The 26773-nt window shown below is 41.3% G+C and overlaps 1 protein-coding gene across 1 annotated transcript; it reads left to right on the plus strand.

Moving 5' to 3' along the window:
- Positions 1 to 1705: 1705 nt before the first annotated feature.
- On the plus strand, positions 1706 to 25993 carry loxhd1b (lipoxygenase homology PLAT domains 1b; the record flags this gene model as incomplete). The annotated part of the gene is made up of 43 exons (XM_080499512.1): positions 1706 to 2402; positions 3929 to 4043; positions 4229 to 4240; positions 4679 to 4759; positions 4965 to 5149; positions 5743 to 5841; positions 5971 to 6119; positions 7337 to 7460; positions 7789 to 7898; positions 8189 to 8329; positions 8456 to 8591; positions 9731 to 9891; positions 9980 to 10066; positions 10417 to 10552; positions 10637 to 10791; positions 11039 to 11199; positions 12417 to 12493; positions 12576 to 12772; positions 13148 to 13340; positions 14021 to 14181; positions 14275 to 14596; positions 15307 to 15458; positions 16935 to 17068; positions 17234 to 17379; positions 17499 to 17603; positions 17690 to 17818; positions 17918 to 18082; positions 18838 to 19019; positions 19093 to 19209; positions 19392 to 19554; positions 20200 to 20354; positions 20437 to 20646; positions 20728 to 20854; positions 21353 to 21561; positions 21820 to 22005; positions 22113 to 22240; positions 23080 to 23197; positions 23722 to 23899; positions 24194 to 24379; positions 24567 to 24737; positions 24878 to 25010; positions 25274 to 25429; positions 25513 to 25993. The coding sequence occupies 43 exons, from the start codon at positions 1706 to 1708 to the stop codon at positions 25991 to 25993; spliced, it is 7230 nt and encodes a 2409-aa protein (XP_080355638.1).
- Between the last annotated feature and the right edge of the window lie 780 nt (positions 25994 to 26773).

The raw sequence follows: 26773 nt of genomic DNA on the forward strand, positions 1-26773 counted from the left end.
CAATGACTCTAAAAGGCTTTCATACTGTACACATACAGTCAGTATGTTTTGGTTGTCAGGAGACCATCTTGAAAGACCTGTTGGATGTCCCCCTCTCCCTCCAAGCATCATTGATATGCATCTCACAAACATGTCAGTGTCCTTTAGCTTCCCAACAGCCCCACCCTACAGGAAAGGTTATACTGCAGGGTGATGGCTATCAGCTTTCCTCTCCTTTAAAGAGAACATTATCACCCAGACTGCTCTGGAGCCCATTATGCGGCTACTAACAGTTTTTGTCACGTTATGTAAGAGCCGTCTCTCCAAATCTATCTGGTAATTCATTTTAATGTACTCTATGTCAAGACAATTCTGGACAAACTTTTTCAGACTCCCATTTTTGTGAACACAGCAGTTTTGGAACTTAAAAGCAACAGCTGATGAGGAATTCAGATGAATGAATAAATGAGGGATAGCAGTCTCGATCAAGTGACAGACAGCAAAACAATATGATCAATGGTACAAACCTTTACACTGACCAGTGCCATAGAGAGCCCCAGAGAAGAAACACTGAGGAAAATTGGAAGATGAACACAAAGTCAAGGAAGAGGAACAGCTTCTAGTATTTCACTGACACTGAGGATTTTTTTTCTTTCTTTCTGAATATAAACAGCTTCACATAATACAATCAGTGTGTCAGTATTTGTATACTTGTAGTTTGTACTGCATTTGTTTGTTTTTAATATCTGTATCTTGAATGCAATAGTAATTTACTATTAATTTACTACCACACAGAGAGTTTACATGAATAATTACAACATTAATTTTTCTACCCTTGAGCTGTGTAAATTGCAGTTTTTCTCTTTATCCTTTATCTTATCTGCAGCAATTGTTGAAAACGTTGAGGAGGGAAACCCATGAATAAAAAGAAAAAGAATGTTCTTTTTTCCCCCTTTTTGACGTTTGTCTAGATTAAGAATGATACTGCTTCAACCATCTAATGAATGGCATTAATAGTACAGTCAGCCATATCCCTTGAAACCAAAACCAAATGAAGGTGTTTCCCTCTGCTGGTTATAATGAAAACTACAGGCAGAAAAGCAGTGGATCAACACATTTTGATTCGCACTTTAAGAACCTTTTGTGTGAATGACGATTGTATAATTTAGATGATCAGTAATCTAACTGTGCTGTTTAATTAAACTCGGATTTAGATAAGAGACATTCTGTGAGAAACAGTGATGATTTTCCTCTTTGTTGAGCCAAAGTACTGTCATCTGTAATTGTGTAAACTCCATTGAAAAGGGTGTGACTCTAATGTAAGTGAGGATCAACATATGTTTGGTCAGAAACTCGTTACTTCCAATATTATAAAATGATGAAATGTCCATTAAAGGTTTTGTCCCATTTGGGTTTTGTCCCCAGTTTGAGGAAAGCGTTTTGTCGTTTGCTTGTTTTTTTCTGCAGCTTTCCAGTAACCTAGGGTTTCCTCCTTACGTCAGGTGACCTATTATCATTTCTAATGAGGTCAGAGCATCTGCTGCAGTTGGAGGTCAGGATTACCAGGAGAGAGGGGCTTCCCCGGCCGGCCACAAAACAGCAGTCCGTCGGCTCGGACTTGTCCTGCCAGCAGGTCACTCCTCTGCAGTTAGCAGGTCAGTTTAATCAAGTTTCACAGGATCCCGCAGAAATCGGTTACGGTTACAAGGTAGTAAATAAATTAAAGATGCCCACAAAAAAGAAAAAAACAAGACAGAGAGCAGAGGAGGAAACTGAAGCTGTGGATGACGAAGACTTAGAGGATCAGGAACCAAAGACCAAGAAGAAAAGTAAGCAGGTGAGTGAGTCAAAAGATACGGAGAGTCTTAAGAAGAAGAAGAAGAAGTTGAAGGACACTGAGGAAGAGCCATTCAACTCTGACACATCAGAACCTGAAGTGAAGAACACCAGGAAGAAAGGAAGGGATCAAGAAAAGGTCAAGAGGAAGAAAAAGAAGAAAGAGAAAGACGAAAAGGAGAGTGACGATGAGCTGAGCAAGGAATCAGATAATACAGACAACGAATACAACAATAATGACTCCAAAACTAAAAAGAGAGGAGAGAATCTCCCGGATGTGATTGAGATCACGAAGAAAGGCTCCAAGAAAGCATCAGTCAAAGACAAGATGGGCAAGGATAAGAAATCCAAAAAGGACTCGGAGAAAGAGGACGACCCTTCAGCTGGGGATGAGGAGGAGGGGAAGAAGAAAAAGAAAGAAAAGAAGAAGAAAGGTTCAGTGAAGGGCGACAGTGACGACGACACTAAGAAGACGAAAGGCAAAAAGAAAAAGATTGAAAACTATGTTGAGCTGTACGAGAAGGAGCTGCGCAACTACGAACCAGAAAAAGTGGAGAACTACGAAGATGAATATCACAAAAAGAAAGGTAAACCATTGTAGACTGTACAGTCTACAAGTATAAAGACGAAGAAAGCATAAATATCTGTCTTTTATAGGACGGCCATATTGTTTAATCATAGTATGTGATTATTTCATGGAGAAATTGATGATCATGTGTCTTAAGGAGGGACATTTGACACCCAGAGAAGAGGTGAATCGTTGATTTCAGTTACGGGAGTCTGAGTGGCTCGAAGGAGTCACGCATCCGTGCTTTAGTTTAATGTTCATGGAAACACGACACGCAGAGATGTACTACCCATGTATCGTGAGTGTACCTCCTGGTAGAAGACACCTGTCACTCACAACACCTTATACAGACTGATTTCACATCCATCTCATTACTCCTCGCATCCTTTTTGTTACTGATACCTCATATAGGAAACAAATTGAATGTAATTCCAGATCTTAGCCATTGAATCCCTGTGTGAGCAGTTACTTTGATATCATGAAAGGAAAACAATATGGATAATGTTTTCAGATCAGTTGATTAGAGAGCAATCAAATAAATCACTGGTCATGTAAGAGACATTTTGAACATGTCTTTAGGCTCGTGTCTTGGTTACAAACCTTTTCAAAAGAAAGGAGAGATACTGTGTGATACAGTAGTGATAACTAGCTTCAGTCATCCAGTCATTTGTTCTTTCTTGGAACCAACAAGTCATCTGTCCTGACCAAGCCTCATAAATAATTGAAGTCCCTGTAAAGCAGGACCAGGACCCTCTTGGTGGCTGTACTGGAGACCCCGGGGTGGCTGAAGCTTTGCCTCCTCTGAGAATGTTTCCATTTAATTAATACACGTCAATAAATATATATAATAACTAGCCAGTGATTTCACTTGAAAGGCTCCTGCTCGAGTTTGCAGTATTTTGCCAAATCAGAGATTTTAGAGGGGATCTGGAGCTTTTCTGAAAGGGAATCGGGGAGGAAAACATTGTAAACTAATGTTCAAGGCATGTTTCTGCTTTACAGTGTAAACATGCACCGCAAAAACTGCTTTATATGAAATGCCAACAAACATCCACAACTAATGGAAATTATGCGCAAACTGATTTTAGCTCAATGACTGTACTATCATTTTGAATGTGACAGGCACACAATGATAGTGTAAACTGGGGCAATTTGAGGCATCTACAGATCGCGCAGCACAAATAATGGATCGGTTATTTGTTTGCATTACCCTGACCCTTGGTACTGCACGATCGACCAATGCTTGCGGCCTAACCCTAGTCTTAACGCTCACCCTAAACCTTAGCACTGCCAATGCTTGATCCATTATTTGTGTAAAGTGGTCACTCCAGAGCTGGATGTAATTGGTAAACCTAAGCTTCCAATGTGGGTCTTCTAAATATGAATCTTTTTTAAGATCAAGCTGATCTGCAGGAGCACGCTTTCTTGTGTCATTTTACGTTTCATTGCAATAACGTTTATTTCTTAGTCATATGTGTGCTATAGTTCCCTGTTGTCAGTTTCTCCTGGTGTGATCACGCTCTTTACCACAACAATGCTTCCCAGTGTATGAGGTGGTGACCATCACTGGTGATGAGAGAGGAGCTGGAACCGATGCCAACGTGTTTGTCACTCTATTCGGCGAATACGGTATAACTCCTAAAGTCCACCTGGCTAGCAAGTAAGTTCCCTTAAAACAGTAAACAAAATGATATGCAAGCTCACCTGTAAAGTAGTAAAGTGCAGACATGTAACATAAACCACGTTGCATGCGTCAGAGCCCTACTAACTTTACTTCACTGAGACTTCATGCTTCCTTCCATTTTCAAACCTCTTCTAAACGGTGTTTTCTTCCTCCTTCAACAGCACAGAAAAAAGGTATTTACCCCCTAAAACTTGTGAGTGAATGACTGCTCGCCTTGTGCTGTGATTTTGATGTGAATCGATCTGCATGGCATGCGAATGTGTCAAAAGAGTGCAACGCATTTGTTTCATCATGAGCTTCATGTGTTTGTGAAATACTGTGTTTTGTTGTCTCGATCAGTGTTTTTCAGTCTTGACACGGGACTCTTCCATTTCACTTTTACTTGGCTTCGTTCTATAGGCAGTATCTGATTTATGGGATGGTCCAGCATGATGATCTGCAGGGAAAGATCATGACCAAATCATATAAATTACAAATATCAAAAAAGGGAAACATAGAAAATATCCAGGACACAGGTTTTTTTTTTTTCTTTCAGAAACAGGACTGCAAACCATTGATCTACTTTGCCTGTTTGGTTCAGATAAAGTTCAGTCACCGTACTGTGATTTCAGGAGTCGCACAGCATTCGAAAGAGCCAAAACAGACGTGTTCAGAATCAGAACTCACAATATCGGCGCTCTGAAAAAGATCAGGTATGTTCAAATGGAAGCATTTCATCCTATGAACCTTTGAATGGAATCATTTCAGTCAGTATGTTATTTGCCTCAAATGTGAGGCATCTTCATGGTTGGTATTGATTGTTTACTGTTGACTTGGCTCAAATATACGTTGGTTTCCTGGATTGTTTTCCGAAAGAAAGTGAATGTAATTCATTGCTTTTTTGCTCTGTTGCTTTAGGATTGAGCACGACAACACAGGTTTGAGTGCCAGCTGGTTTCTGGACAGAGTTGTGGTTACAGATGTGATTCGACCTCACCTGAGGTTCTACTTTGCTTGTAACAACTGGCTCAGTAAGGTGGAAGGAGATGGACTTTTTGTCAGGGACCTGCTCGGCAGCATGGACCCCATGGACATTCCAAAATGTACGTACCCACGGATAGGAGATTCTGAAACAAAAGTATTGGCTCAAACTGGCTAAAATATTAGAAACTGCTCATCATTATCATTGAAGGGGGTCAAACATTTGACCTCTGGGCCAAAAGCACTGAAAATTATTGTTGTCGGTCATTGATGTATACCAGCGATTTAGTGATTTAAGTGAGTCGTGGCTATGGAGCAACACTGAAACCCAAAAGCTAGAGATCTGTTTGTTTGGGATCTTTTTTTTTTAAGTATTATCCCTCCTATGAGGGAGGATATGCCAAAACATGCATGCAAGCTTCAAAATGCTTCGATTAAAGGACTTAACAGGCATTGTTGAAATTCCATTTATTTTTCTTTGTAAATTTCAGCTTGTTCTGATTTTGCATAAAGCAATTAAATGAAAGATTAAACATCCTGCACTAGACTTAAACAAAGGAGAGCATTTGAATTTGTGTTTAAAGATTATTTATTGTCATGTTACTGATGCCACCCTCTAAAGATAGAAAGGGGGTGCATGAGACGTACTGGACCCTGGTTTACATTGAAAGGGTTTCTTTTAATGATGTTTAAACATTTGATCGTTGTTTTCCAGATAATAAGTATGTTGTGAGTGTTTTCACAGCAGATGTAAAAGGCAGTGGAACAGATGCAGATGTCTTTATCAATATATTCGGAGAGTTTGGAGACACAGGTAAGTCAGACCGCAGGACGTGTCACAAATGTAGAAAAACACATTTTCCACAACTGAAATGTCAGTTTTAATTATGTGCACCTTAATTATAGTGTGTTTGTTACAGTTTGCTTTTTTTTTTCATTTCAGGGGAGAGACGACTTGACAATGACAAAGATAACTTTGAAAAAGGAACTGAGGACAAGTTTACCATTGAGGCACCGAATTTAGGCAAAATTAGGAAGGTCACCATTGGTCATAATAACAAAGGCTCCTCAGCAGGGTGGTTTGTAGACAAGGTAAGAAACTAACAAACATATTGTCCATGCCTGATACGATGCTACTTCAGAAACAGTTATTGCACAGAAGCAGGGTTTGGTGTGGTTTCAGTCTGGGTCTCCCCTGGAGGTGTCTGGAGAGCTTCAGAGGCAATTGTGATTCTTTCAAAATGAAAACCAGCTTTAGTGATAAATCATTACAATCATAGTTGCAGACTGTAGTAGATCTAAAAGTATTTAATTAGTACAAGAGCAGCCATGTGGAATTATACAGTCCATTTTGAGAAAAGTTACAGAGTCGGGCATTCAACTCTCCCAAAAATCCAAAATTATGACAAAAGCAGACTTGAGAGTTTTGGTGGCCGGGGGCCACAATGTGATTCAAGCTTGTCCAGGAGGAATTTGTCCTCCTGTGTTTAAAATGAAAGTGCTGTGGTATTTAAGACACATAACCTTTGTGTTTCCTGCCAGTCTTTTCAACTGAGACCGGCATCCCAGCTGCTCCAACACGTACAGTGCACCTCAGCTGAGGGAGCCAGTCACTCAAACAGACACATGCACGCACACATTGTCATTCTACACTCTGTGTAAAGGGAAACCGTGGCCCATTAAGGGATTGTCTTACAACAGGCAGATGAGTTGTTATATTTGTTGGTTCCTACAGCACAGACTGCACCGGATCAACAGTGGCAGCAACAGTGGCATTGGCATTCCTCATGGGGTCCCATCAAAGTTTATTACACTGAGACATGTTTGTGAGTGAGCTGTGTTTTAAGAAAAAAAATATGTGAGCTTGTTTTTCATCCTGCTGCAACCTGTTTAAGCTCCTATACCAAATGTAATCACCATTCCTACACTGAACACATTGGACTATCAAATTATAATTAGTATATGTCACTCGTGAATTCAACAGAATGCCAAAAACACAATTAATACAATTTATGGTAGCATTATACATTTGAAAAAAAAAAAATATGTATAAAGAGGACAGAGTTTCAAGGACTCAAAATTATTGAAATGATAAACTCAGGAGGGGAATAGAATAACCTGACTGGCCTTGATCCTTGAGGAACTGTAGGGTACAAAATGTCTTGTGCTAAAATCTAACATTACACTGTACTATAAACTAAAAAATAAAACATGTTGAAATAACCATAAATGGTGCAATAAAATGACTGGAACCATATCCTGGATTACGCTCAGGAATACTGTCTGAATATGTTTTTCTTTTCATACAGGTGGTTGTGGATGACCTGGGAAACAAACTAATGTACGAGTTCCCCATCAACCGTTGGTTTGCTATTGATGAGGACGACGGGAAGATTCAAAGGGATGTGTTAGTGGGCGGGAGCCAACCCACAGGTGAGGCTGGAAAAACAGAAATGTATCCCTAAGCTTTGAAAAATGAAACTGTCACATATAGTAATGTTGGAGAATGTAATACTGGCGAGAAAAACACGTTAATTTCAAAACATTTTCTGGCTCATTAATTTCAATGTTTAATACGAGCTGCAGATGAAGTTTATCAGAATGTCTGCGGTGTAACGATTCATTCTGGGGTCGGAATACAGCCGTTTAAATGGGAGCGATCCGGTTTCTTCTCCGCTCCTTTGCAGTATGGGTGTACTGTGAACCATGGTGAGCCTCTGGCATTGCCTCTGATAGCCTGACATGTAACTGTACCCAACAGGTATTGTGTACAATGTCCAGATTGTGACAGGAAACATCCGAGGTGCTGGGACCAACTCCAAAATCCACATTGTGATGCATGGCACGAAAGGCATGAAGAACAGTGGAAAGGTAATGAGAAGATAACAGCAGCAGAGACGTCCGCTCACATTCAATTTAGAAAGTAATGAGAGCAGCACGGCAGTCATTAGTTTCTATTTGTAGGAAGCTGAGTCGATAAAGACACTGCAGTTAACTTGAGCGACCGACACAAGGCACAGGATTCCGGAATCAAACCAACATCAGCAGCAAAATCAAACATATAATACGATCAAGTGTCCTTGATAATGTTTCCTGTTAATGAAATGACTCAAATTAAATATGCGTGTGTGCCAACGAACCACTATTTCCTTTTGATCCAGGTGTTTTTGGAAGGTGGAAAGTTTGAGCGGAGCCTGACGGACATCTTTAATGTCGAGACCGCTGCGCTGCTCAGTCCCCTCAGTCGAGTCTCCATCGGACACGACAACGGAGGCCTCAGCGCCGGGTGGTACTGTGAGAAGGTGCATTGATATGCGTGTGAGCATCCAAACACTGCAGTCTGGCAATTTTCTCCAAAATGGCTCAGTGGAATTGATGGGGGTTTGTTTTGGGGGGGTGGGTGGGGGGTGGCGTCTGCGGTTTTGCAGGTGGTGGTGTATTGTCCATTCACAGGCATCGAGCAGACCTTCCCCTGCAGTAAATGGCTGGATGAGAAGGAGGGAGATGGGCTGATAGAGAGAGAGCTCTATGAGATGGTCTCACTCAGGCAGAAGAGACAGAAGAGTGAGTTGAATGTCAATAATTGTGACGAGTGTGCTGCCACACTGAATGCTGCTGTTTCCACTTTCACTGCCTGAAACACAAAGCAAAGAAATTATAAAATCTCTCACATGTATCACATATTTGCATAATGACTCAGCAGGCAGTCTGTCTTCAGTGTACCTCATGTGATGGCTTGTGAAATGAAGCCCAATATAATTTTGTTTGAGAGCCATGAATGACAACTACTGTTATGTTCAATCCTAACTTTGTGGCCTATGAGCATATACGGCATGGCTCAGGTATTTCTGTCCCTATAAACCTGTACAGTTAATATTCCCCCACTAGCTGGTTTCATATCAATCCCATGTCCACAGCAATCACTTCATTATGATCGATCTGTGTCCAGTGAAGACTTTTTAACAAGCAAGAATGTCATTTTAAAGTCTCCCAAAATGGTGACAAAGCAGATCTGCTCTGGATCCTCCTGTTACCAACAGTAAACTTGAGGCTTCTCGTGGGCACAAGTGTGAGAAATATGCTTATTAAAGTCGGCCTGGGCACCCCTTAGGGCTATATTTTAAGTACTTCGCGAGAACACATTTAGGAAGAGTCCAAATCCACTTTAGTTCAACAGCAGATGCTCTATTTGCAGTTTGGAGTGCTGTTCTAAAGCTGTAGTATTTGGTATTAATACAGGCGTGTAATAGGCCTAGAAGACGAAAACAAGGGAACGCCCACTCACTGACAACCCAGTGACAGAAACACACAAAGTCCTTTATATGTCAAATTTATAATGTATTTATGTTTGAGATTGTTAGGATACTCGCACCATCGGGTGCGACATTTGATTATCTGTCCTGTCCAATGGTGTGTTTGAAGACAGAATTGAAGGTTGAAATACAGCCAGTTTCACCACTTTAGTCACAGGAGCCAGAACTTAACAATAAATCAAACTTAGCTGAAAATACTTCAAGTATCTTCCTGTCGACATCGAGAGTGCAAATAAAACACAGAAGTCTTTACAATGACTTTGCATGCGACCAAATTAAAAGTCAATAGCGCAATCTGTTTCTGCACCAACTTGTGTATGGGCACAATAAGAGAAACTTTATAAAAAAATTGTTGACCAGAAACACAAACAGTGATGTGTTTGTCCACAGAGCACCCCTGGTCCCTGTGGATCTGGACGTCAGACCTGCCTGGCGCAGGAACCGACGCAGAAATCTCCTTCCAGCTGTTCGGAGAGAAGGGAAAGTCCGACGAAATCAGGCTGGAGAACAAAACGGACAATTTTGAACAGGGACAGGTGGACAGATTCATGGTAAGCAGCTTATATTTCATTCTGATATATAGAAGGCATAACAGGAGGCCTTGTCATTAACTAGTTCAATCCTGCTGTCAACTTGCAGGTGGAACTGCCAGATTTGGGGAAAATTACCAAGCTTCGCATCTGGCATGAAAAGAGGAATCCTTTTGCCGGGTGGCATCTCAGCAAGGTGACAGTTTCTTAAATCTTCTCATACATGCTGATGAATCAATTTAAGTAGGACACCGTGATGCTACAGCACATACATTTCAAAAATAATGACTCGTATTTAATTATTGAGTCTATAAATGTGTATATTGATGGGCATAGTATATAAATGGGGTAATTAAATAGCTCAGGCTCCTAAGCCGCAGATATAATTATGTCATAACCGTAAAAAGGTCTGTGATTTATACACTTTTATATAAGCTTAAGAATTATTGTAGTACCTGCAATTAAAATAAAATCTAATGAAGCACAGCACATTGATTATTGTTCAAAGCAAGCAAACTCACCAGCATCATCTCCACTCAATAACAGGCCACATTGATGAAGACCTTAACGAAGGAGAAGTATACATTTCCCTGTGAGCGGTGGCTGGATACGAATGAGGATGATAACGAGGTTGTGAGGGAGTTAACCGCCACTGGAGACCTGATTGCCGAGCCTCTGCCACGTATGTAAAATGCCCAAAGCAGCCAGAATGTGCTTCAAAGAAAACCAACGGCGGTGTGAGTTCTGGCATTGTTCTGTTCTTCAGTGGTCAAATACAGAGTGACTGTGTGCACGGGGACTGTCGGCGGCAGTGGCACAGACGCTTCTGTTTTTCTCAATCTGATTGGAGACCTGGGGGACACTGGAGACCGCGAGCTGGTCAACTGCAAAAACAATGTCAACAAGTTTGAGAAAGGAAATGTGGGTACAGTCAAATCAATATTAGTCAAAACCTCAGGGAGAATGAGCAGAGCTTTATCTCCTTGAAATAACTGAGGAATCCTCGTCCCTTTATTTTAACCCTGAAACTCTGAAATTAAGCCTTAATGGAGTTTCTTTCTTTTTTTTAATGTGTGTTACTCCATTCACAGCAGAAATGCTTCAAACCCTTTTCACATTGAATATTTGGTAAATGTCTGCATGTTAATGGTTTATTTTGTCATTCCAGTTGGATGAGTTTATAATTGAGGCAGTAACCATCGGGCAGATTCGCCGGGTGAGAATTGGACACGATGGCAAAGGTGGAGGCTGCGGCTGGTTTTTAGACAAAGTGATCGTAAGAGAAGAGGGACAAGCTGAGGCCCAGGCCGCGGAGTTCCCCTGCAACAGGTGCATTGGTTTCAGTGTTAGTGCATAATAAGTGCTTATTTGATATGCAAGTATCTTTAATCCTTCTAAAGCTACACCAAGTCTAGGCAGCTTCAACTCCATCATTTCATTTTCACAAATCCAGATTTTTCCTCATTTTTATCAGCTGTGGCTCCACGTTACACAGGTGTTTTACAGTATTTCGTAAAGCCAACATTTCCCATATATTTCTGCTGTGGCAGCAGCAGTCTACACTGTTGGCACGTGGCTGCTTGGTGCCATTTGGTCCATAGATTCATGCTGCTGATGCCAAATCCTGAGTGCACCATCTGCAGCTTCAACAGATAAAAAGACATGTCAGTCAAGGCCACAGTGTGTTTTTTTTTTTTTCTTTAGCTGTACAGTTCTGACAAACTTGTACCCCATGCGGCTTCAAATTTCTCTTCCTGCCTGACAGGAATAGATCCAGATATGGTCTTCTGCTGTTGTAGTGAATTTGCCTGCAGGAGAAATGTGTAGTAGATGTTGAGAGGCTTCTTGGCTGCATCTGATCAATGGTGACCTCTCTAAACTGAACAGAAAGGCTGTTCACTTGAGGGGATTTCTTTTGTTTCATGTATCACTATTATGCAATATTATGTTGTCTAAATATGGAATTAATGCACAATTAAGTGATCATGCGTCATGAAATTAGCAATGCATTCATCATTACTGGTTTGTAGCAGGTTGTGTTACTCATTACTTTTGTCAGAGAAACAGTTGTAGAGCTGCAGAGCTGCAGTCTCACTCTGTCCAGTCAATTTGCAACCATCAAATTTTGCAATATTATTGTATAAGAATTCTTAAGCAATTTATATTTCACTAAACTGCTGTTTACTGGAGAAGGGGCGGATCATTATTCCTGAACAGTGACAGTTAAATAACATTTAACATAGCATTTTGTTCAATAACACTGACACTCTCCTATATTCACACTACCTGTGGTACAATCTAGATTACAGAGCATGTTCTTTAATCTACGTAACGTCTAATGAACTTGATGAGTGAATCAATCATCAGACTGACCCACACAGAACCGGAAATTCAGTTAATGCAACAAAAGCAACACTGCAATTACACCACTGCATGTGCTGTATTGTTGAAAACCAAGAAACTCACTAACTTCACAAAAAGTGACTGTTCATGACTAACTTTTATTGATATGTATAAGATAGGTTTATTGACAATATGCTCTCCAGGTGGCTGGATCGCAATGAGGATGATGGACAGATTGTTCGAGAGTTGGTGTCGTTCTCTGACGGACAGCGTCTTTACAGTAAGTGAGAGAAAATTCTATTTTATTGAGCTTTTAAACTCAACCCTGACACTTCCATTTGTGTCTCCGCCACGTCTGACAGACATCAGCTATCACATCGCAGTGAAGACAGGAAACATCCCCGGGGGCAGCTCAGACTCCAACGTGTTTGTCAAGCTGTACGGCGAGAAAGGCGACACGAGCAAGATGATGCTGGTGGTCTCTGCCAACAACCTGGGGAACTACTTTGAGACGGGCCGTGTTGACATCTTCACCGTGGAAACCTTTGATATTGGACAGGTTCTCCCGTTTGATGTTGACAGCTTGCTATAAGAAGCTTTTGGTGTAATTTAACTCAGGATGCACAGTCAGCGATTAGTTCTTCAGTTAATTTGGGATCAAAGATTTTATCAACATGCGATGTAGAGATACTGTGGATGAACTGTGTGATGAATATCACTTTTTTTTCTACCGAAGCAATTAGAAATAGTGTATTTTTAAGATTATAACTTCACATAAAGTTGGAGTTTTGAAAACTTTTACAGAATCTGTGACCAAGCAACAAAAGTACACTAGTAATAGAATACATGACATTTCATCAGTTTTACATGAATAATTAATATTTCATGTTGAATTTTTTGACATCTGAGATCTAATCTGTTTAATAATTTTTAGATCAACCGTCTGATGATTGGCCACACCAACATAGGCATGCGGGCCGGCTGGTTCTTGGACAGTGTTCAGATCATTGTTCCAGTCCATGGAAGCCATTACATGTTCCCCAGTCACCGCTGGCTGGATGAAGACGAGGCTGACGGCAAGACAGAGGTGGAACTTTATCCGAGCGAGATCTTGGAAATGGAACAAAGTAGGCAACACATGCTTTTTGGGTTTTTAAAGTCAAATACTTACATTCTTTCATCTTCTCCAGACTCTATATATGAGCAGTATGTGTGCCCACACACACACACACACACACACACACACACACACACACACACACACACACACACACACACACACACACACACACACACACACACACACACACACACACACACACACACACACACAAACACACACTGTGACATCCTGACTGGATTTTCTACAAACCAATATAAATTCCATTCAAAGTTTTAATTTTGAAAATACTTTTTCTGAAGTGGAAACACAAAATCTTGTTATTCAACCATTGTTAATGTAATTCAATCATTTGTTAATTCCTCAAGTTCTTGGCTTCAGTATTGATAAATGTTACCGTCAGCTGCTTTGATTCTTGTACTGTCACACTGAATCATTATGTGATTAAATCCAAAAACAAGAAACGAAGTAGTTGCGAGGACGTAAGCAGCAAAACGTCCGATATTTGTGTTTGGAGGTGGAAAGAAAGAGTAAAACATTACTCAAGTGAGTTTCAGACCCCTAAAAACAGTAGAAAAGTCCAGATGCTTTATTGACTTTTACTTGCCACCGCTGTGTATAGTTAATAAAGTGATGTCGTGCAGCTAATAATGCTACAGTATGTGTCCTGTGACTTTTCTTCTGCAGTGATTAACTATGAGGTGACCGTGGTGACTGGGGACGTCACTTTTGCCGGCACCAATGCCAGAGTGTTCACGCAGATTTATGGAAAGAAAGGCAAGACAGAGGTTATCACTCTTGAAAGCAGGTCCAACAACTTTGAGAGGAACACCACAGAGATATTCAAGGTATCGGAGCTACAGGTTGAACAGTGAGCACCTCTAAAAAGTGCAAGTTGAAACGGGATAATGAAAGTGTTTGAAACGTTGTTTGTTCCCCAGATTGAGGCCAAAGATGTCGGGAAGATCTTCAAGATACGCATTGGTCACGACGGCTCTGGGATTGGATCGGGATGGTTTCTGGACACCGTCGACGTGAAACACCTCATCATGGCCATGGTGCCCAAGGAGAAGAAGAAGGAGGACAAGAAGAAGAAGAAGAAAAAGAAGAAAGATGAGGAAGATGAGGATGAAGAGGGTGGAGAGGAGATGCAGGAGGTGGTGCTGACATATCATTTCCCTTGCTCGCGCTGGCTGGCTGGCGGAGAGGAGGATGGCGAGCTGGTGGTCGAGCTACTGCCTGATGGAGAAGAGGAACTGGAAGGTAAAACATTATAAAAAAAATTAAAAAATTAAAAAAAAGCTTGGTGAGAGGGAAGAGTTGAATATCTGAGTACTTCAAAATGCATCATGAATTTCTTTGGGCAGTGAACAGCTGGAGATCTCAGCATTCACAAAAACCAGTTTCAGCTAATAGAAGTTTTTCTTTATGCAATGATTATACATTGTTGTAGGCTATATAGAGTATATAAAACTGTACATTAAAATGACGGTTACTTCAATAAAAATCCATTAACATGAAATCTATAAAAACAGTAACATTATTCTTGCCAATGCTCCCTGGAGCACATTGAAGTTACAGTCCTTAAGATTTTCATTAAGTCATTAAGTGTATTCCTCCCACTGCATTCATTTGTATGGTCACTGGGTGAATCCACCATCCCTGCATTGAATTCAAATGACCTGCGCCTGCATAAAGTACTCGAGAAGAATATCATGCATGAGCTGAGTAGAGTTCTCAGGAACGTTGCACATTATGATATCGTGACGTCAGCCAGACAGGAAAGTTTAAGAAATACAACGTGTTCAGTGAGGAAATGAGCTCATTTTACTCCGACTGGAAGTTCTGCTTTCGACTCTGGACTGTATGTGAATATTTATCAATTTGTTTGCATACAATTTGGATATAGTCTTCATTTAAATATTAATAGTGACACTGCATGCTGGCAATTCATCCCGTCTGTTGTCTTCCAGTCAACACTTATGAAGTGTGTGTCTTCACTGGTGACATGCTGGGAGCTGGGACCGATGCCAACGTCTACATTAATATTTATGGGGAAAACGGAGACACAGGCGAGCGCTACCTAAAGAATTCCGACAACATCAACAAATTTGAGCGGAAGCAGGTATGACGAGTTAAACAAAAAGAGACCAAACTGTGAGGACCGATCCAGATTGCATGAGCTGTGAAGTTAGAAAGATGTTGGGTGATTCGTAAAAGTACATTGTTTAAATGACACCGGCTGAGAGTCATACAATAATTGAGACATTCACACTCTTTCCTGGATGGCTAATTCGCTGAAAATTAGCCGGCAGTTAGTCAAAGATCGATCTGCGCAACCCGAGCCGCGGTCCGAGGTGTGGGCAGGAGTGTTCTCTGGTTGGGTTACAAGCTCTCCTGCAGGCGAGCCAGCTGTGACTGAAAGGAGCTCCAAGGACTCCAGAGTGGCATTGAACCTGCCCTACTTTTACTCATTACTTTATCCACACCTGTCAATTATTCATCACTACATTACACCTGGCTTAGTGCGACCACTAAACTGAGGCCCACTGACCGCCAGGCTCGTTGGTAGCTCACGGAAAGAAAAAAAAAGCCACAAAGGACTTGGCAACTTGACAGTAAATCAGTGAATAAATAATAATATGAAAGACCAACATCAGAATAGTTTTGTTGATTAAATGAAACTTTGAAAATATATTTTATTCAAAGTATGTAATGGCAGAAAGCCAAACAACCCCAGAAAAATGTAAACAAAAACTTAAAAAATATATAGTAAAGCACTGATTGTCAGTATTAAATTCTCTTGTCTAAATATTATTTAACCACGTAACAAAAGCCCAAATAGTTTTAGAGGAGGTTTTTTTTTTTCTCTAACTAGATGGAGCTCGTCACAAAAACCACCATGAAGTTCTGTATAAGCCATTTCTTCTCACAACCTGAAATCTATACCTGGTTAAACAAATCATGTGTTTTAAAACAAACTTTCCAGAACTAATAATGAATTGAACTTTTGGGTGAGAAAGTATTTGGCAGTTGAGACTCTACATTTTAGCCTTGCTGCATTTGTAACGGCTTAAAAGGGATATTTAAAAAAAAAAAAGATTGAGATTTTAAACTAACAATATCCAATGCAATTATTGCAGAACATAAAAAGTAGATCAAATAAATGTTTCAAAACTTTAAAATCGAAGTGACCTCTCGTGAGTCAGAAAAGAAACCTAAACAATAAACCCTGATTAACATTCAGCATTCATTTCATCTCACCAAGCAATGCAGTTTGGTTGGCCAGACAATTATCGTAGACAAGAAATGACATTTGTTGATGGGTAGTAGTTGGAGCCTTTGAGTTGAAAAGCTTTTGAAAGCTATATCTGTACGCACCAATCACAGTTATAATGGTCTTGCATCTTATTTGGTCTGCATTGCACCATTGCATGTATTGTTATTATTTTTACCCTTTGCTCAGTTTATTTTTTTTTAGCTGCTTTCCTTTCCTTTTTATCTGTTCCTCCCACATGGCCACCCTTGTTGAAAACATCCCCCGTTCTGCTTTCATCACAAGTGGCACCCTGCCCGTATCAGCGTGTGTTGTATTTTGCAGGAGGATGTTTTCATTATGACAGCTATTGACTTGGGCCCTCTGAAGAAGCTGCGTATCCGACATGACAACAGTGATCCTTACTCTGCTTGGTACCTGGATCGGGTGGAAATAGTGGACACGACGGAAGACACAACGTAGGTGAAGCATTTGCAGGGGAAATGCTCGGCAGTTTAATCAGAGAAGAAAGATCCTCTTGCTGTTTGACTTAATGATTCATTTGTTGATATATTTGCTAGTGATGTAATAACACGCTATCTTTAAGTAACAGTGCTGATCAAAGGAATTTCCTGTGTCCATAGATACTATTTCCCCTGTAACCGCTGGCTGGCAGTGGATGAAGATGACGGGCAGATAGCGAGAGAGCTGGTTCCAGTGGACGAGGCCTTCATGAGGAAGGACGAGGATGACGAGGGGACAGGGGCCACACTGGGGCTCGAGCAGAAATGTACTGTCATATTTGGTCAACGAGAGAAATCAGTGAATTATGTTAGACTTTAATGAGGCGATATATTAATGTAAACTGAAAGAGAGTTAAAGTAATGGCTTGTTCCATTTATGTTACAGCCATGTCTACCACATATACTCTTAAATTGAAAACTGGAGAGAAAGAATATGCTGGAACGGATGCAAATGTGTTTGCCATACTGTTCGGTGAAAATGACAACACAGGTATAATTCCTCCACAGCCTGACATAATGTAGTTCTGTGATAGATTCTTGATACTATGTAATATAAGTTTGCCACACCATTCACAGGACTCATCAATCTAAAGGCTTGCAAAAACTACAAGAACAAGTTTGAACATGGGATGATTAATGAGTTCACAGTGGAGGCCGTCGACTTGGGCGATCTTGAGAAGCTTCGAATTGGCCATGACAACTCAGGTGGGGTAATACCCGAAAGATAAGGAAATACTGACAGTAAAAAAAAAAAAAATAAATAAATACTCTGGAGAAAAACTCTCACGCCCCATCTGTCTCCAGGAGGTTCCCCTGGTTGGTTCCTGGACTGGGTGGAGATAGACGCCCCCTCGCAGGGTCAGCGAATGCGCTTCCCATGTGGCCGCTGGCTTGATAAAGGCGAGGACGACGGTGCCATAGTGAGGGATCTTTATCCAGCTGAACTCCAGACGGAATTCTACACGCCATGTGAGTGACTTGGCAAAGGAGGACTGAATGTATTAGTAGAAGTAGCAAGAACTGATGGACAAAATGTCTTGTGAAAGTGTTTTCTTTGTGGAAAATCTTTGCTCTAGTAAAAGTGTGGGTGGATTAGCAGTGAAAGGTAGTAAAGTATACTGTGTCAGGTTGTCAAAGTAGTCTTATTTTGCAGTTTCAGTTTCCTGCTTTTTTCAATGAATATCTCACTCATGGAATAGTGAAAATAAAAAATGATGCAATTGCTTGTTGATTTGCTTTTTTATATCCTATTTTTGTATTTAAAAATGAATTTTAAAAACTTAAACGGAATATTACTTGTTATAATGTGAAATGACAGACAGGAAATGTATCACTTTACATTGGACTGCTCATGATGATGAATTATAAGAATTAATTGATAAAAATCAATCAAATTAGTAATATGAAATATACATTTTATGAAATATGATTACATTATAACTTACAGATATTCAAAATCTGATCAATAGAATTAAAGGCATTCTCCCAACATCAAAAAAAGTATTATCTTCCCTACTGTGCTCATTTGGAAAACATCAATCATCAAATGTGACAACATTCCTACAGGCTGACACCATTGAAATGTCTCAATATTTAGGATTTTCTTTTTATTCACATAAAATATTAACGTGTAGTTGTGTTCATGCCACTGTGTGTTTATTTGAGTAGCTCCAGTCAGTGTGAGAGATACATTATGGCACTTTCTGACTTTCTGATTTTTCTAGTTGTGCCTTACGAGATAAAGATCTACACCAGCGATGTGTTTGCAGCAGGAACGGATGCAGACGTGTTTATCGTTCTGTATGGGAGTAAAGGCATGTGCACGCAGCAGAAACACCTGTGCGTCAATAAGAGAGAGCGGCGTCTGTACTTTGAGAGAGGAGCCGAGGACATGTTCATCGTGGAGGTGAGTCTTTTCCATCCATACCTCCTTTAAAACTGTGGCTGCTGTTGACCGCGAGCTGTTTTGTTTTTCACAGCTGGAGGACATTGGCGATGTTCTGGAGAAAATCCGGATAGGACATGACAACAGAGGCACCAACCCCGGATGGCACCTCGACAGAGTGGAGATCAGGCGTCAGCTCAGGAAAGGAAAGGTAGTTAAAAAAAAAAAAAAAATCCGCTTGAGAGCCACCTACGTAATGGAGCGCATCATTTAAGAGCTTCTGCTCTCGTTGATGGTTAATAATTCAGCATCTTTTGGCTCTCACAGTCAGATAGAGATACTTTTCCCTCACTATGAGGCTCGGGCTGGGGATTCGTCTGTGTTTAATGGCAGGGTTCAGAGACGACCATCTTACCCTGCGAGTGTTGGCTGGCCAAGTCTGAGGATGATGGGGAGATTGTGAGGGAGCTGGTCCCCTCGGAAATCATCACACAGAAACTCCTCAGGGATGGGACACTAAAAACGACTGAAACTGAGGTGGAGGACGCTCTGGAAAGTAGGTTGACCCTGGCTTCAGTGCTGGAGTGTTACTGATTACACTCACTTTGGCTGCAAGTAACCCTTAAATACTATTCATCTGTCTTTCCTGGTTTAATTTTGACAAAGAGGGTGCACTCATTATGGACAAAAACATCACTTGTTATCACACAATATCATGTCCTGCTTTACATTAGACCTGAAAATAAAACTTGGCTTGAAATTTGATTTGAAACTTTGGTATATAATAACTGTAATTAGATTACTCTAAACTAGCACCTGGTCCAATAAAATATCACAACATGCAAACAAAGAATGTCACATTCTTGCATGCAGTTAACATAATTCATTGTATAATTGTATGAGAGAACTATTCATCAATATATTTAAAAAGTGTTGCTTATAGTGACGAACCCACACAAAGTTATCATCTTAACCTACTGCTCTGCTCGGCTCTGCTCTGCTCAATGGATCTTAATTGAGTTTTTAATTACATGCAGTAAATTTTTACTGTAGAAATTTACATTTTGCTGCACTAACTGAGCAGAGAAATACCACTCCATAGCCAGAGGTCTGCTTTCTCTCCATAATGTGGTTCAATTGCACAAAATTACAGACTGTAAGCAAGCAAACAGTTCACAGCACAGTTTTTCTTCCCTCACAGTTCACACGTACAAGGTGTCTGTGCGGACAGGTGATATGTACGGGGCGGGAACTGATGCCAACGTTTTTCTCACGATCTGTGGCGACCTGGGAGACACCGGGGAGCGCAAACTGGCCAAATCTGAGACCAACAAGAACAAGTTTGAGAGAGGAGAGGTATGTATGGAAAGATGTGGGATATTAAATCCCAGTATTTCCAAAGTGTTGAAATCGCCTCATTTCTCTTTTGCCTTCTAAGGTGGACAAGTTCACAATAGAGGCCGTGGACCTGGGGCAGGTGTTTAAGATCCGCATTCGTCACGACAACTCCATGGTCGGGGCCGACTGGTACCTGGACCAGGTGGAGGTGCTGGATGTGGAAACAGAGGAGGTGTACATGTTCCTCTGTGAGCGCTGGCTCTCAATTAAGAAAGAGGACAAAAGAATAGAGAGGACTTTCTACGTAAAGGTTTGTGGGAGCAGCACAGTTATGTTGGAGGGATAGATTGATATTGGGTGTGGTGAGAAATGTTTCAACTGTCCTGTTCAGGATTATGAGGGTGAAAGAAGCACTGACCCATATACCAAGAAGATCGCTCAGGCCAAACTGGGACTGGACAGGAATGCCAACAAGAAGAAAAAGAAGAAGAAGGTGGCAGTTGTCGAAGAGGGTCCAAGTAAGCCCATACTCTTGTTTCTCAAAGCTGAAGGCGGGTAAGATGAGAGCAATGTGCTTCGGGAACCTTTCAGATTCTCAACATGTATTCACAATTAGATATGTTGAAACAATTTAAAATATGTGAGATGTTGACCTAATTATGACCCCCCCCCCAAACTACAAACCATTTGGTTTATAATATTTTCCCACAACAACCTGCTAAATTCATTTAACATGTAAAATCTTGTTATTCAAATGAAAAAATAAATAAAAGATAGAAAAAAAACCTTTTCATTTCATGCACTACTTAATGGAAAAAATTAAGAAATTCCCAACAGATCAAACCAATTCTTCTTAACATACTTCTTAAAGTTGCTTCAGTCTCGCTTTAAAGTTGCTCAGTAAAGCACACTCAGGTTAAAGATGGCTGACATGTCTCATTTGAAGTGTGAGCTTGAAAGAAGACTTAAAACTGAACTTTAAATGGAACTAAAAGCGATCCCTCTCTCTCGTTCAGTCATTCCCTATCACTTCACCCTGTCCACGGGGATTGACCGCGATGCCAGCACCACGGCCAGGGTCTATGTTATCATCATCGGCGCTAACGACGTGGAGACAGACCGGCTTTGGCTGGACCTCCCGGAGGGAAAGGAATCCTTCCCAGCTGGCACGATGGAGCACTTTGTGTGCTACGGAACTGACGTAGGAGAGATCAAGAGGGTGGAAGTGAGAATCTTTGACTGTGTCTGTGGCTGAATCTGTGAATGTGTCTCCTATCTGCTTCCTCCTCTCACGCACTGACGCTTAAAATTCAAATATAGCCATGCTACCTCGGTAATAATTAATCATAGTTGTGCCTGCTGGTGCCAGATCAAACAAAATCAAATCCCCACTTCTACCTTCTTCCTGTATTCTCTCCCCCCCCCCCCCCCCCCCTCTCTCTCTCTTGTCTGCTTTCTCATTCCTGCCTTGTCTCTTCCTCAGCTCGGCCATAACGGTGTCACACCAGAGAGCTGCTGGCTGGTGGATGAGCTGTCGGTTGCCGTGCCAACCAAAGGTATCAAGTACATCTTTCCATGTAAGTGCTGGCTGGCTAAAGACAGGGGAGATGGTCTGACTGCCAGACTGTTCAATGTGCTGGACTCCAGCACCATCAACATCAGCCGCAAAGTGAGTCACCGCACGAAAATATGATGTCTAGCAAACATTCAGTGAACCTGTTACATAAAGGCAGAGTTCCCACTATCTGTGTCTGTATTACCGACTGTATGTTTCAGGTTGTATATACAGTCACAGTTGTCACAGGTGACACTCAGTGTGCAGGGACTGACACCAACATTTTCCTGACCGTGTACGGAGCCAACGGGTGCACTGAGGAAATGCTGCTGCCTAAAAATGAGGACAGGTCAGTGGAGTCAGCCCGCCGATGTTCGGAATGGACTGGATTAATGAAGGAGTATTTAATTGTTTGAATTACATGGAATTGAATGGATTGATACCTGGTTAATCAAAGCTGTCAACTTTTGACTTCAGCTTGGATTGAGATTTCTTTTTCCATTGAGGGAGCACATACGCATATGCATGCACGCACAGCGCAAGTGTAATACATAAGGCATTAGTGGGCGCAGGTCATTTGAATTCATTAGAGAATCAAAAATAAAGGTATATTATGTGAAAAAGTTATTTTTGCAGCTCTCCTCGCGTCATTTCATGTGACTCACAGGAAGTCCAGCATTGATGTGAAAACTGCAGCATAGTGTGACAAAAGGTTATGTGTGGAGGGAGAACATACGTGTAAAGTCTCACAACCGCTGGCAGCTCAGGTTTGACTCAACTGATCACAAATATGATCAGCATCTCGAAGCACCACATCATCAAATCTCATATAGTTACAAATGAAAATTGTGACGGGATGTATAAATAAAAGTGCACGTCACAACTCACACCAAATAAATAGTCTCTCCCTGAAAGGTTAATGTGCGTTTCTGAGGAGTGTAAATCACTGAGCTTGAGACATGCTGTTAACAGTGTTCACAATTAGGGAAGCTGTTTAACTGATTCCATACTTTAAACTGAGTCACGCTGGCAATGCTGGCTATGTACTTATTAAAAAAGAGGAGCCATTTCGGCTGATCAAACTCTCAAAGCAATATTCGTTTGTGCAAATGGGACAAACTCTTTCGTCAGGATACCCATTCAGATGTTTTCAAAAGCCAATTGAATCATGCATATTGTTCTGTGCAGGTTTGAAAGAGGTCAAGAAGACACTTTCAGCCTGGAGATCGATGATATTGCTCCTCTAAAGAAAATCAGAGTTCGGATCGACGGCAGCGGCAGTCGCCCTGATTGGTTTCTTGACAGGGTAACAAACACACTGCTGGGACTGAAATGCAAATCGGCGATAACAGAGATTATAGGCACTGATGGCAGCGCCGGCAGGGTCATAAATTTTAATGTGAATGATGCACCATGTTTGAACGGCGCTATCAAAAGTATCTCTGGATTCTGCCACCTCAAGATCCAGTTTAGTTATATTTTACTGCTAAATTGTAAACACAGCTCTCTTTTTCCAGACAATAAATATCTCTGCGGTTTGGTGCTTTAGATTATCTACAGCTAAACTTAGAAAGTTGTAATTGAAATAAATATGCTATAAAGCAATGAATTGGTCTCCAAACAGCTGAAAGCAGGAGCAATGTTTTTGTTTGTACTTATGCTTGGTATGGCTGCATAATGTTTTATATAGTGAAGACACACATGAAATGAAAGGTTATACGTACATGTGTTGGAGAAATATTTTTAATAAGTTCCCCATGTCGATATGTTTGTGTTAAACCATGGACTGCTCCCACGTACTCAAACTCCTCATTTAATCAAAACATTTAGATGCTAATGAGGAACCTGACCACGGAGGACATGTATCTGTTCACCTACGAGGACTGGCTGTCCAAAACCAAAGGTCAAAAGAGGACGAAGGTGTGCGAACTCGCAGCCGTTGTGGACGACGAGGAAATGGTGGAGAAAACGACTTACATCATCCAAGTCCAGACCAGTGATGTCGGAGGTGCGGTGCATGACTTTTCAATAGTTTAGTTGAGAAATCTGTTCGAATTTGTGCTCTGAGGTCCCTCAAAAATAAGGATTAAGTCTAAGGTGGGCGTAAAGGTTAAAACTAAACTGTTATTTGAGTCTTGAAGAGTCCAATAGCATGTAGAAACTATGTTAATTGAAATTATTTTGTTTGTTGTGCCTCTTGGTTGAGCTTCTTCCAAATACAAAAGGAAACATAACGTGTTTACAATGACATTTATACGGATGGATTATCTGTGGCAAACCGCCAATTTGTGTGATGTTACAGGCGCTGGCACAGACACTAATGTGTTTCTGATACTGTTTGGGGAGTACGGAGACACAGGGACTCTTCCTCTGAAAGAGAGCACCAACAGGAACAAATTTGAGCGAAAAGTGAAGGACGTATTTCGATTCCCTGACTTGCTCAGTCTTGGCGAATTGTCCAAAGTCAGAGTTTGGCATGACAACAAAGGTGAAGAAAGGGGGAGCTTTTCCACACATTTGTTCATTTTATGACCTTCATGGCTTCTTCTTTGATTGAATAAATAAATTAAATTTCTCAAAATAAAAATGTTTCTTGTGAATTTAATGGACATAACTTGAAAAACATGTAAATGTGTTGTGTCTCAGTGGATTTAGTTTTCTGTCTCCGTGAGCAGGCCCTGCTGCCGGCTGGCACCTGGACTACATCGATGTGAAAGATGAGGCCATGGACCAGACTTTCAGGTTCCCCTGCGACCGCTGGTTGGCTAAAAATGAAGACGACGGGCAGATTATGAGGGAGCTGGCTTGTGCCAACAATGACGCTATAGACCTCAGTGACAAAACGAGTCAGTATGAATGGACGTTTGCAGACATAATTATAACCTGTGCAGCTGTCGGAGATGAATTACTTACAGCTAATTGCAACCATTTGCCAGATGTGAAATGATTGCAGTGTGACAAATTCTGGCCCTCTGCTTCGTCACAGAATACGAAATTGCCACAACAACTGCTAACACAGACGACGCCTCCACCTCGGAAAATGCTTGGATCGTTTTGGAAGGGAGGAAAGCCCGCTCCAAAGAGTTTGTTCTGGAAAATAAGAAGAAGAAGTTCTTATGGTAAGGTCTTCAAAGAGACTCCAGAGGCTTGTGCCCCGAGTCTTACATAATCTCTTCTCTTTCACATGTTTTGTTTCTCTACCCTCTTTTGATCTTGTCGCCTCACTTTCTGTTCTCCACGTCTCTGCTCTCGAGAGATATAATCCCATGAGGTGCAGAGACGAAACTCTCAGAGAGACCACTCAAGTCACCTGTTCACTGTTCAGAAACCTCACACAAACCCTGCTAGTGACTGAAACTTTCTTTATTCCGATGCTTTACAGTGGTGCCACTGACACGTTTGAGTTTTCGTCCAAGCACTTGGGGGAGATTGCCGGGATCTGCCTCGGTCACATAACAAAAGACGGCAAGAAGGTGAAGAGTGAAGCTTTCTGGCATGTGATGGAGGTGGTGGTGACAGAGAAGGAGCTGGGAAACAAGTAAGTGGAATCCCACACAACCTACTAAACACTATATACAATGTATTCAACATTGAATGTGTTGATTTCTCTCTCCTGTTTAGGTATTTCTTCCATTGCGATGGACAAATCCCCCTGGCAGCCAAAAAGGACCAGTTCCAGACGTTTGAGTGCTACAAGTCGGTCGAAAGCTTCGCGAGCAAAGTCCGCAACCTGGTCCCTGTCAAGTATGAGATCATCATCATCACCGGGGACGTCAAAGGGGCGGGCACGGACGCCAACGTATTCATCACCATCTATGGCGTCAACGGCGACTCGGGCACTCGCCATCTGCGGCAGAGGTTCCGCAACCTTTTCGAGCGAGGGCAAACGGACCGCTTTGTTCTGGAGATGCTCGACCTCGGCGAGCTGCTGAGGGTCAAGGTGGAGCACGACACCAGTGGCTCCAACTGTGGCTGGTTTTTAGAGTGTGTTGAGGTGACCAACACTGCCAACTCGGTCACAACCATCTTCCAGTGTGGAAAGTGGCTGGACGTTAATAAAGCCGATGGACAGATTCAACGAGTGCTCTACCCCAGATATTAGACCCTAAATCTATGAAACAATGAGTGGGTATGCATTTTTCTTTCTTCCCTTTTTTTGGATTGTTTTATAACTCTGCGTTAAATGAGAATTGTGTTGGAGGAGGGGAAGTAAACAGGTCTGAATGTGACTGTATGTCAGCTTTGAAGGGGTAGAAACAGTGTTTGTTCTTACATCGGTGCCAAGTGTCCAGGCTGCCCCTCAATAATCCTCACACAGAAAAAAGCCATTTGCACCCGATGTGTAGTCTGAAAAATGTACCTCAGTCGACCTTGACATCACTTAAAGCCGGCATGAGAACATAATAAATATGTAGTTTCCACCTGGTGTTTGTTTTCTCTCGTTTAGGATAAGCTAAACCACTTCACTGGTTTACTTGAGAAGTTCCAGTCAGAAACATCCATCGATCTTCTATGCCATGCCCAGCAAACTATGGGTGAGGGAAGGATTCACCATGGACAGATCTCCAGTCCATCACAGGGCAAAAACAGACAACTACACACACTCACATTCACACCTAGGGCCAACTATTTCAGCTTGGTTTGTCCTCACTATGTGCCACATAAACAGCTTTGGATTCATATTGTGGAATTTGACTCAAATGCTTGTTTTGTCTCAGTATTTAGGTCATGAAAGTTCAAGGTCACTGTGTCCTCATGAAACATTATTATATTATAAACATTAAGTTTAACATTGGTGAAAATAGTTTTATATTATCAGATTGGACAATTATTTTTTTTATTCCATGATGCGCTTAGGAGCTAGCTTGCAAATTTCATGAAG

This window comes from Blennius ocellaris (assembly GCF_963422515.1).
Source record: "Blennius ocellaris genome assembly, chromosome: 7".
In the NCBI taxonomy this organism is placed as follows: domain Eukaryota; kingdom Metazoa; phylum Chordata; class Actinopteri; order Blenniiformes; family Blenniidae; genus Blennius; species Blennius ocellaris.